The 12,516-nt window shown below is 41.1% G+C and overlaps 1 protein-coding gene across 4 annotated transcripts in view; it reads right to left on the bottom strand.

The window, feature by feature from the left end:
* Positions 1–12,516, bottom strand: part of UTRN (utrophin) — a 481,942-nt gene that overhangs the window by 456,512 nt on the left and 12,914 nt on the right. For 3 of the 4 annotated variants that reach the window (XM_047859241.1, XM_047859244.1, XM_047859242.1), the window contains exon 1: positions 11,704–11,883. The exons of the other annotated variant lie outside the window; for it this stretch is intronic. In XM_047859241.1, coding sequence (XP_047715197.1) covers positions 11,704–11,791 — 88 coding nt within the window. In that variant the 5' untranslated portion in view covers positions 11,792–11,883. Of the gene's footprint in view, positions 1–11,703; positions 11,884–12,516 lie in introns of those variants that run through there. 4 annotated transcript variants of the gene reach the window in all.

The raw sequence follows: 12,516 nt of genomic DNA, 5'->3' as shown, positions 1-12,516 counted from the left end.
ATCCTGTCAATAGGAAAACGGATACCTTAGATAAGCCACAGGGGACTGTCTGTTTAAACAACTTAAGCATCTGTTTCCAGAATGCTGAAGAGAAATGGATAGGAAGGTTAAATATAAAATATTATTTGTAGATATTAAATTGTTGGGCTTCAATGTCTCTAGTCTAGTCTCACCTACCCAGAGCATACATTACAAAATGAAGTCACTGAAAATGACACTCTGTGATCTACTGAGATCCCTGAAGTGCAGATTAACTTAACAAATAACAGGGATCAGGATACTAATAACATATCATCATGAGGAAATGAGGGGAATTTGGCATAAGCCAAAGTAAAAGGCTCCTCTCCTGGCTGAACTGTTAACAGCTCAAAGTAGGCTGCAGGATGGTGGGAGGAAACTCAGAGAGAGGAGTGCTGCTGGTCTCCGATTCCACACCTGGGGGCTGTCCTACCAGTCTCCCATTTCAGGGTGCTGAGATGTCAGGAAGGAAGACAGCAGGTGAGGAAAGCCGAAGACGTCTTCTGTGGAAGAACCCGCATTTCCTCCTGCCATACATACGTGTCTCTGACAAACCGTGAGTACATCTTATCAAAAATACAGCCTTATTTTTAAGACAAGTGGTGATTGCACTAGAGAAAAGAATCCTGATGTGTCTTTCTTACCTGCATGTTTTTAAATATATCAGAAATAAATAAGTGAAATGAAGGAAGACACCAACAATAATAATAACAGCACATATTTCTGTAGCCCTTACAGGAGCAGGACAGGCTGCTCTAAATGCTTTCTATCAGGGGCTTCTGACCTGGAGTGATCTTTCGAGACATTTGGTGATGACAAGAGACATTTTTAGGGCATTTTAGATAGTAGTAGGAACTGAGAGACCTGTTTACCAGCCACCAACCATTCAGGTTATCTGGACATCTATCTGATCGGTTCGGGCCCACCCTACCATTCATCAAATATTTTGAATAGTAACTCTGTCTGAATACGCTATAAATAGATAAAACAAATATCCTATCTAACAAAACCTGAGGTGTCAACAAATATTTTTTTTAATATGGAGTACTTTCAGATATATGAACCAAATGTAGCCTTTCAAAATAACTTTCCCCTCTTCTAGATCCTGGAAGACCAATGACACCTGAAAACACCTGTTTCAGAATCTATCACAGGAAACGGCCCCCTCTTGCTTTATGAACATACTTGCAACTGTGATGGCAGGTAAGAATTCAAACGCAGAACCTCAAGCAAGAAAGACTTGGTACGTGTAATAAACATTATTTTACCTCCTAATCTACAAACTTTTAATAATAAGTCTTATGGAGGCCTTTAATTAATGATATTACTATGGGGTGTCTGGATGTCTCGCTTGGTTAAGCATCCTATTCTTTTTTTTAAGTTTTTTTTAGTGTTTATTTATTTTTGACAGAGCATGAGCAGGGGAGGGGCAGAGAGAGAGGGAGACACAGAATCTGAAGCAGGCTCCAGGCTCTGAACTGTCAGCACAGAGCCTGACATGGGGCTCGAACTCACAGACCGTGAGATCATGACCTGAGCTGAAGTTGGATGCTTAACCGACTGAGCCACCCAGGTGCCCCTAAGCATCCTATTCTTGATCTCAGCTCAGGTCTTGATCTCAGGATTGTGAGTTCAAGCCCATGGTGGGCTGTGTGCTGGGCATGAAGCCTACTTTAAAAAAATGATATTACTACTACTAATAATAATGGATCCATATTGGTCCATTAATTGTGACCCAGAGAATGTAACATAGTAACATAAGATGTCAATCAGGGAGGAAAGAAGAAACTGGGTGAGGGATGTACAGGAACTTCCCATACCTTTGCATTCACATTACTATCAATGTAAAACCAGCCTAAAATAAAAGCTTATTTCAAACAAGGTAAAAATAAAACAATCACATACAGGATATTTTCTTGGGCAAGAAAAGAAAAGCTAATTCTGGTACATCCACAGTACATTTTCAGTTTCACGTTTCTGTGGATTTACAAAACGATCAAGAAAAACGGTTGAGAATCACTGGCGTGGCTTTGACTGTGCTGCTGGATTCCACATGTGCACCTGCTCTCCATACATTTCTCAATGGAATTCTATCTCATTCCCTGGAACAACAACAATAACGAAAAATGCCTGAGCCACAAAAATGTGCCAGGAGTTGGGCTAGGTGTGAGGATTCAAACACAAAGAAGCAGAGAGCCCGTCTTCAAGGTCATCTCTAAAGCTGAGGTTCTCAAGCATGCACAGTGACCACTTGGAGAGATTATTAAAACACAGGTTTCAAGGTCACACCCTGTAAGAGAGAGGCCAGGCCACACTTTCAAAAACACTGACCTATGAAATCTTTCATAAATGTTGTGACAGAGGACCACACCTAGGAATCACTGATTTTGAGCCCAGGAGGGAAGGTGTAGGAGCAGAGGAGAGGGGCACCCAACCCATACGTGAAGGTCAGAAAGGAATTCCTGGAAAAGAAGTGCACTGTTGATCATTTAAGAGCAGAATAAGTCTTGAGGACACAGCCTGCCTACCACACAGTACCGAGAACATTTACAGTGCTTCTGAAAGTCACTGAACACTGGCCACAAAGTACCAACCCCCAACAGCTGCAAACCAGCAGTGCCCGTGAGCCTAACCAGCAGGCCACTCCAGAGCTGGAGACAGGGGCTTTGTGCTCGTTGGGGTCTGACAAAATATGCAAACAGGATTCTAGAACCCAGGGTTTCTAGCCCAGAAAGCCATATACTGCCTCCCCTCAGTTGTGCAGCCATTTCACGGGAAAAGCTTTCTCATGTGTTCATGGTTTTTCACCATTTGGGGTTGCAAAATCTAGCACCATTTTGACCCAAGTTGTTAAGCTTTGAGGCTACTTTGCACTGCTCTGTACTTTTTTTTTGTCTCCTGTATGTATAATCAGCACATCTTATTATTGCCAACGTGTTAATATTTAGCAGCACTCGAGCCCACTACCCTTCTGATTTGTATCTAGAAACTGAATACCTAAACGTGATTAAGAAAACAGTCACTAACAGAGGGCCTAATGTGCTTCACAGATGTCCCTGACTGCACACTCCAAGGAACAAATGGCCATTGTCATCTCTGTACAGTCTGCATGGTATCTACAGAGGTCCTGGCCTACCAGTGAGGAGAATCATTAAGTTTAAAAACAGATTTAAAACAACAGGACCTATAGCAGGACCCAGAAGACAGCAGATCTGAATAAATGTTCTCTGAATCTTTTATTTGGGGGTTGCTTTTTTTCTCCCTTCTAATTCTTAGATGTGTGGCTTACTTGAGGTTAACAGAAAAGTAAGCACTATGTACCACTTGATTTAAGAAATGTGAATAGATGAGAAATTTTAGAAAATTATAGAGAAATCGATGCTTACTTTCTTCCTAGTACAAACCCAGTATGATAAGAATTGTTCATCATAAAACTGCAGGCATGTATTACTTGCTAGAGACTTCCAAGTTATGGGAGGTAAATGCCAATTCTTTATTTCAGTATCAAGAGGTAGGTACGCCTTCAATGCCATTTATTTTTATTTAGGTTTTATAACTCGGAGAAATTTTGCAGCATGAGGTCCAGCAACAAATTCAGTGAATACACAGAATACAATCTCAAAGACTTTTGTTTCGTAATAGTACACAGTTTGTTGAGCCACAAAATAACTTCTCATCATGAAACATAAGAGTCTCCTTGTAACCACAGAAGAAATTAGGTAGGAAGGAGGTGGATAGGTAAAAAGGATCCAATGGAACTTGAGAACTATTTTCTCAGCCTACTTGCAAAATATCCATAACCTCCCAGCTTAGAATCCATCACTATGAAGTCAAACATGATTTTTTAAAATGTTTATTTATCTTGAGACAGAGAATGCACACTCAAGCAAGCGGGGGAGGGGCAGACAGAAAGGGAGAAAGAATCCCAAGCAGACTCCATGCTGTCAACACAGAACCCAATGTGGGGCTTGAACCCACGAAATGCAAGATCATGTCCTGAGCCGAAAATTCAAGAGTCGGAAGTCCAACAGACTGAGCCACCCAGTCACCCCAACTTTGCATATGAGCAAAGACAGAATGGAATAATTGTCTTAAAGAATTTGTATCAGCAGACATAAAATATAATAAGTATTTTCTTTTCATGATGTCTTTCTCTTCTATTTCCAAATGTCCCATAAGTAACTGCCACACACACACACACACACACACACACACACACACACACACATGCACATGCACGCACACACACTATGCTTTTCCTTTTCCTGCTGTAACACTAGTTATTCAGAGTTACCCATTAAATATTTATTAACAACTAACAGTTCTCAGAGTATTGCCAGATACCAGATTGCATGAGTAGGTTGGAGTTATCTAAAGAGAAAGTGAACCTGTTGGGAAAATAAATTTCTTCTGTCAAACACAATCCAGGAGCTACTAACACCAGAAAAGGAGTAGGCTAAATCAGAAGCTAAAGGCACAGGATCCAAGAGTAGAACAAGAAAACAGGTCGGGTCAAAGCCAGGAGATCTGGCGGCAGGTTTTAGCTAGGGGCTGGCTGGGCCAGGAGAAAAGGGTCAGTGCTGCTGTGACAGGAGGAGCTGAATCTCAGAGGACCAAGAGGATTGCTATTTGATAAGGTATCTCCATTGATGATATGCATGTGACCTGGAAGAATTTGTGCGAGATGCGTATCTCACAACCTCTGTGCATTCCAGCCTCTGGCAGTATCTGGATCAGTGGCATTAAACTGAAATCTATCAGGTTTCCAGACCATTATGACGGTTCTCCTCTATTTGGAGAAATAGTCCTCTCTGCAGACTAAATAAAGCTTTTTATATAAGGCACCAAAAGGCAAATAGGTCGTACAGCACAGAACCATATGGGAACCTGTGTGCCCTTTTCCTTTGCTTGTCTTGCTTGCTTGCAAACAATAAAAACCTTTCTGAATAAATGAAAGTGAACTTTGAAACCAGCAAAACATTTCGGGCACCCTGCCACAAAGATATTCTCCAGGCAACTGCAGGCCATTTGCTGTCATGTACAGCTCTGTTTTCTTGCCATGTACTGGGTCTGCGGTTAGAGTCCAGCATAGAATTACAGCCTTGATGCTTTGACGTGAAAAATTACTAACAGATCTAGATCGAAGGATGAGGACAAACTGGTCAATTTTCAGTACGATGATGCGCATGGGGCCTAATTTAAACTAATATCTTATCTTTATCTAACATCTAAGCTGTATTCATTTTTTCCTAGATTAACTTGAAAGGCTCTACTAACAAATACAGCCACCATTTACTATAATCCTTCCTGCAATTTGCCAAAGAATGTGCAAGAGAGTTTGCATATGTACACCTTTAAAGACTCCCAACAGTCCCTTTATTACCATTTTGCAAGCAAGGAAACTGAGATCCGATGCAGGGTGACTAGGACTCAACTGTAAGTCTAGCTACACAGTGTGTCCCCATTAAGTGTATCATGCTCCACAACTTACATGGAAAAAGGGCATTCTGTGAATACCTCTGGGCCCTACCATCCCTATGAGAGTAATTCATGGGTATAGAAAAATGTAATAAAATAGTGAGGGCACCTAAATAATCACCAGCCTCAGCAGAGTCCGGGATGATGACAGCGGCCACACCAGTCAAAAGAAAAAGAGAAAATACAGAATCCAAATCCAAAGACTCGAAACTCTATCCCAGAAATCCAGAAATCACTTGTGTCTTTTAAGTTGGAAGTTAACCGTCTTTAAATGCAAAAGAAATTCACATAAGTCATTTAAAATCTGCAATTTTGTAGGAATTTCCCTCAGAATCAGGAAGAGTTTGAAGTCAGAGATCCAGACAACAGAAAAAGGGGGAGGGCCCAATGTATGAAAAGGCAATTTATTGAAGAATTTTTCCAAAGGGCCATTAAACATATGCAGAGAAGTTCAATTTCAGAAAAGAAAAGAAAAGAAAAGAAAAGAAAAGAAAAGAAAAGAAAAGGCAAGTCCAAACATTTATACACTACTTTTTATTTCTCTACACTTCGTGGATAGCAACTTCACAGAAAACACTTACCTGCCCCCCAGCAATTACACAAATGAACTAAGATCTATGTACGCAGGTCATTATTTCCAATAATTTTTTTAAATGGGATACTACCATCACAGTATGGTTCTGACTTTGGTTCAGAAAGAAAAGTCATGCTTGTGAAAACCTGGATACAAAGCTGCACATTTGTGTATTCATAGGAAAAGGTATGGCCAAACAAAACTATTAACAATGGTTAACAGACATAAACGGAGGGGAGAGGGAATAATTTTCTACTCTGTATAATGTTTATTCAGCACTGGATTTTTTTAAGAAGGAAGCTGATTACTTAAGGTATTTTTTAAAAGATACTTAAATATATTATTAAAAATGAGGTATGGAATCAAAAATTTCTTACAAGAAAATATCTAACTTACCAGCCACCCTCACAGGGAAGCCTCTGACTTATTTTTGCCCAGTTCACAACCCAAGATTCAATTCTCTGGTTTAGACAGAAAGTATGACCTGTGTTCCCTTAGTCCTAGAATAAAATTTCACTTTGACACAATGGTAGAACTAGGCTATGACTCATCTTCCTCTGCAGAACAATGAAAGTTCTAGTTCAGTGGGAAAAAAACTACTTGAGTTGCCTGCTCACCGAACTGTTCAAATCAAGGTCAAAATATTGGGGCAGGATCAAGCGAGTCGCTGTGCCCAGATCCTATCGAACGCTCCTACCATTCCTCACTCCCAGCAGTCCTTTCAATGGTCCTCCAATCAAATCCTGACTTTGCAAATGGTTAAAAGAGGAAGCACCTGGTGCCCTCTAAGTAAGGGTCAAAGAACCCAACTGTAACACGAAATGGATCCAGGACCCATGTCATGAGCATACCTTTCAAGTAATGCCAAGGGAAAACACAACTAAAAGGATAACAGGGTGTACAGGTTGAACTTAAATATATATATACACATATGTATATATATAATTTTTTAATATTTATTTTTGAGAGAGAGAGAGAGCATGCACACAAGTGGGGGAGAGGCAGAGAGAGAGGAAGAGAGAATCCCAAACAGACTCCATGCTCGATGCAGAGTCCAATCTCATAACCATGAGATCATGACCTGAGCAGAAACCAAGAGTCAGACATTCAACCGACTAAGCCACTCAGGCACCCCTTAAATATATTTTAAGTACCATAATGAACATAACATTTGATTTCCTATTCCTAGACTCTAGGTAGCAGGCAAAGCTACCATTATCAGATTTTTATAATGTTTACAGAACGTACTCTTTATTTACCTTGAATGTTACCATAGTTTACAAGTGCTTTGAAACAGCCCCTGGGAAATCCCACTGGTTGGCAGACCCACCTCAGAAGTTCAGTGACTTTTACAGTCAATCATAAGTAAGAGCCAAGTCTACCCCTCAAAGAGCTGTTCAGTACCATGTTAACTCACACATCTCATTTTCTCCCCAAATTCTTTTGTTTCAAACAAGTCGTTCTGTCTACCCTTCTTCTCCAAATTTAACAATTTTCTCACTCACCTCTGCAAATTATATTCCACCTGGCCCTCCTAACCACCAGTGAATTTTCTTTATACATGTTAAGATCAGCTAAAAATTCACAAGCCCTGAGAAATCTTCCCAGACAAACCTCACTGCACTCTGGCGACTCTGAAGTCTGTGCCTTTATTCTGATACAGTCAACTGGTAGGTCAGGAAGTCCATAATATCTGGCAAAGATAAACACACTCCTTCCTTTCAAACCAACCCTTACACAGTTCCTTTCAGAGAACCTCCTGGTAGTGTCCCCAACCAGCCCCACCTCCGCATTCACATACACCTACACCCCAGCCCCTGATAAAATTCTTATTCCGAAGTTCTCAACCTGCCTTGCTTCATGAAGACAACTGGCAGGCTTGTCTCTTCTGAGAGGGCTGCTCAATGTGTCTGTTCCCCTAGGATCTCTTCCAGGAGCTTCTTCCAGATGACAGCTGATATTCAGGGGAGCCACAGTCTAATATAACATACTCTCCTACATCAGCACTGACCGGAAACGAAGAGATCCAACCCTCTTCCAGCCTTCCTGTTGCTCAGAGGAATTGATTCATTCATTCCACAAGCAGATATTGAGCCTTCCCTGAACGCCAGGCACACAGTTAGGTGCTGGGTACAATGGTGACAAGGTCCTCGTCCTCTTCACAGAGCTTTTGGTCTAGCTGGGAACAAGTAACAGTCCCCTGTGGCTCTCCACCTTGAATCTACAGCAGCATCACTCAGAGACTTTTTGAAAAGCTACGAAGTCAAGGCGTCAGTCTGCTTAAATCAGAATCTCTGGTGGTGGGGCTTCAACACTTTGACGACTCTACTGTGGAGCCAGGGTTAAGGATATCTTCACCAACCCATCTAGAAAGGAAACAGCTGACATAGAGTCCTGTCAGCCAACAAGCAAGCAGGAAGGATGGCCAGAAAAGCTGCCTCCCAGCAGTGGCTTCCTGAGCAGGGCAATTTCTAGACATAAATCATCTGTGCATTAGTGGATGCCTACAAATCCTAGAATGGCACCAAAATTTTCTTATTTCACATTTTCAAGACTTTTAAGTTTATTTATTTATTGGGGGGGGGGGAGAGAAAGAGAGAGCGAGTGAGCGTGAATGGGGGAGGGGCAGAGAAGGAGAGAGAGAAAATCCCAAGCAGGCTCCACACTCAGCACAGAGCTGGCCCGACTCAGGGCTCAATCTCCCAACCATGAGATCACGACCTGAGCTGAGATCAAAAGCCAGACACTTAACCAACTTAGCCACCCAGGTGCCCCATTTTCAAGACTTTTTTAACTTTGGTCTCTCTCAATTAGGTTATTCTTAACTTGTCATCATTTGTACACAGGCATCAAGATTAAGAAAAGGAATTATTTCACAGAAGTATAGGGTTAATATATTTTTTTAAGTTTATTTATTGGGGGGGGGGGAGCAGAGAGAGAGGGAGAGACAGAGAATCCCAAGTAGGCTCCGTGCTGCCAGTGCTTAGCCCGATGTGGGGTTTGAACCCACGAACCATGAGATCACGACCTGGTCTGGAACCAAGAGTTGGTCACTCAACCAACTGAGCCACCCAGGCACTCCTATGGTTAATATTTTAATGGGTTTTTTTTAACTTTTTTTTTAATGTTTTTATTTATTTTTGAGACAGAGAAAGGCAGAGCATGAGCAGGGGAGGGGCAGAGAGAGAGGGAGACACAGAATCCAAAGCAGGCTCCAGGCTCTGAGCTGTCAGCACAGAGCCCAACGCAGGGCTCGAACTCACGGACTGTGAGATCATGACCTGAGCCGAAGCCCAACACTTAACCGACTGAGCCACCCAGGCGCCCCCTAGGGTTAATATTTTAAAATAAAAAGATTCTACATCAAAAAAAGATAGATGACAGATAAGTAGATAGATGATAGATAGATAGATAGATAGATAGATAGATGGATAGATAGATAGATATGGATTCAGATTTCAACTTACTCAGTTTCTCCCTGTTGTAGCTCAGTGGTGGCAGGAAGGCAAATACATTGAAGCTCCCCACAGAGCAAAGGGCGGCAATTTCAAAACTAACACTGAATGGTTAACTTTGAGCAAATATGTATCTAAAATTCACTCCATTTTATACCTTCTTTTTCATTATCCCCTTTAGATTTGGCAACGGTCACTGGCATATCAACTCCATACTGTCAAAAGTTTAATGCAAAACGCTTATGGTTTCATTTACTTCACCTGACTCGAGGTCCATAAACAAAGGATTCATCCCAAAGTTTAATTATGGAGACTGCTCTGAAAGCCAGAAAAGGCCATGTGTTGCAATGAAATATAACATCCATTTAAAAATGTACTTTTTTATTTCTAACAAGATCACTAGAGATCTACCCAGCAGATGTAAGGAAATACTTAGTTCATCAAAAGCCAATGAGAGGAGAGTCTAGGCCTTCATAGAATTTGAAATCATATGTACATTGGTTTTCTATTTGTATTAAAAGAACATGCCCTGAAATATTTTTTTAAATGATTTCTATTTTCCTAAAGCCTTTGGACTGGTCAGAGGGCAGGGGAGAATGCTATGTAAATGGGCCAGAATTCATATTTAAAGTTGCAGTCTACTCATTTTAAAGTGTCCTTACTATTTAAAGACGTGTTTGTATTTCTCTTGTGTCTTTTGATTTCACCACCATACTTACTTGAGACCCTTTGTAGCAAGACCGTTAACATGCACACAAGCAGACCACAGAGACTATTAATGCCAGAGAAAGAGGAATAAATCAGAGTCCAAAGAGATCTTTGAAAGGCCACAATGCTGCAATGCTTTCCTATACGTGGTATTTTAATTCTGGTCCCTGAACAGTATTTTAATTTTCTGTTGAGAGCATATGTTTATTTAAATAAGAGAGAAAGGCAATAGCCAAAGAAATGAATTATAGCCCACGGATCTCCTATTACACTTGGCCAAGAAACCAAATTGACAAAGAAAATATGGGCTGCACCAATCATTTCAGTTTAGATGTGCTCCACAGAGAACATGCCTACAAACATTTACCACCTCATTCATATGGAGTTAGGATTAAAAAAAAAAAAAAAAAAAGAGGTAAAGAGTAACTCCAAAGGAAAGAAACACATATAGTAAAAATTCTAACCAACCTAAAAGTTTTCTTTCCCACAGCGACAACACTCAAGCATGATACATGAGGCCAAACGACATCCATCCCTTGGGTTGTGTTTTTTTGTTGTTGTTGTCTTTGTTTACTCAGAAAGCTCACGTGACCAGCACATAAATATATACATTGAACAAGACACAAACATCTGACCTGATCAGAAGAACTAGATCACCCTGGAAGTAAACCCCAGTGAGAAACGTGCATGATCACATCCATAGTGAAGTTATACATCTGCCTTTCTTCTTGACACTGTACTGAAATGAAAACCCCTTCATTTACAGTCCCCACAAAGTACACATGTCCTATTCATGCCCTTATCAGTTCTGAACTATATGTTTTAAAAAGTAAAATACTGGAATGCCTGGGTGGCTCAGTCAGTGAAGCCTCTGACTCCTGATTTCAGCTCAGGTCACGATCCCACAGTTCACGGGTTCAAGGCCCGCATCAGGCTCTACTTGGGATTCTCTCTCTCTGCCTCTCCCCCATTCACACACTCGTGCTTGCCCTCTCTCTCTCTCTCTCTCAAAATAAATAAATAAACTTTTAAAAAAAGGTAAAGTATCTTTTTAGCCAGGACAGTAAATCAAAACACCATGAGATGAGCTCTGTCATATTCAACAGTACAGAGGAAACTTTCTATGACAGTAAAGAGTCAACACATAATAAGCTACTTTGAAAACACAAAGAGGCAAACTGATGCACATTTGTCACAACACATTTATGGACCCTTGAGTGCTTTTTCCAAAGAGGCCAATAAATGGCAAATTGTCCCATTCTGAAGAGAAGGACGAAGCAGACAGGGTTGGTCTCCACTATTTGGGATCTAGACAGATGTGGCATCAGGAAGCACAAACCAGGGTGCTCCCATCACCAGCCAGGCCCTGTCTTCAGCAGCTCTGATACCTAACAAGTGACTAAGAGACCCTTGTCTTCGCTGCCGTCCCCTTTTCAAAACCTCGCAGGCTGGGAGTCATGCAAGACTTACCTGCTACCTGCTTGCAGGCCTGGCGAGCCTCTGGCAAGTCAAGTCTGCACTTTTTCCACCGAAACGTGGTGGCCACCGGGCCGCTCATCACCTACAGTTGCTTAAACGACGAGGAAAAAGATGCAGAGGAAGTGGACAACAAAAGCAGCCTGCGAACTGCACACTGGGATGTCCTGTGTTGGGGTGGCTTTTATTTTTCCCATGAGAGGATCTGACTAAACCTAACCCAGCCTCCTCTAAATACCAGACAGGAAGTTACATGTAGCAGTAAGTGAAAACTCCTTAGGTCGTTTTTTATTATTGTTGTTGTTGTTGTGTTTTGTTTTTGGGTTTTTTTTTTTTAATTGTCACAACTTGGAGTCTTTGGATGGTTCTAACGTACTACAAAGAGATTATAACTTTGCTTCCTGTTTTGACAGTGTTGGCTGGTAAGGGACATCTCCACCCACCTCCCTACCCACTATGTATATAAATAGAGGTATTTGCCCTGGTGTACAACTGGGCTGAAGAGTTTGGTTACATATTAACCATACTTCAAAGAATAAATGGGACTTGTTATTTTACTTTAATAGGCATATACACCTTGGAGAAATGGAATTCAAAAGGATACCTTCTTAATTCCTTACACATTACTATGAGAGAAAAAAAAAAAAGAAGCTTACCCACACAGAATTATAAAATAAGAAGTAAAACTTTCAACTCATACTTTCTGGCCTATTCTATCTTGTGTATGTGCTCTCTTGCCATGCACATGTTATCCACACACATACGACAAGCAAGGAAAAGCATTACCCATGGTACCTCACTCTGGTT

Source organism: Prionailurus viverrinus, chromosome B2 (assembly GCF_022837055.1).
Source record: "Prionailurus viverrinus isolate Anna chromosome B2, UM_Priviv_1.0, whole genome shotgun sequence".
NCBI classification, from domain to species: domain Eukaryota; kingdom Metazoa; phylum Chordata; class Mammalia; order Carnivora; family Felidae; genus Prionailurus; species Prionailurus viverrinus.
This window is presented reverse-complemented; position numbering and strand designations above follow the sequence as displayed.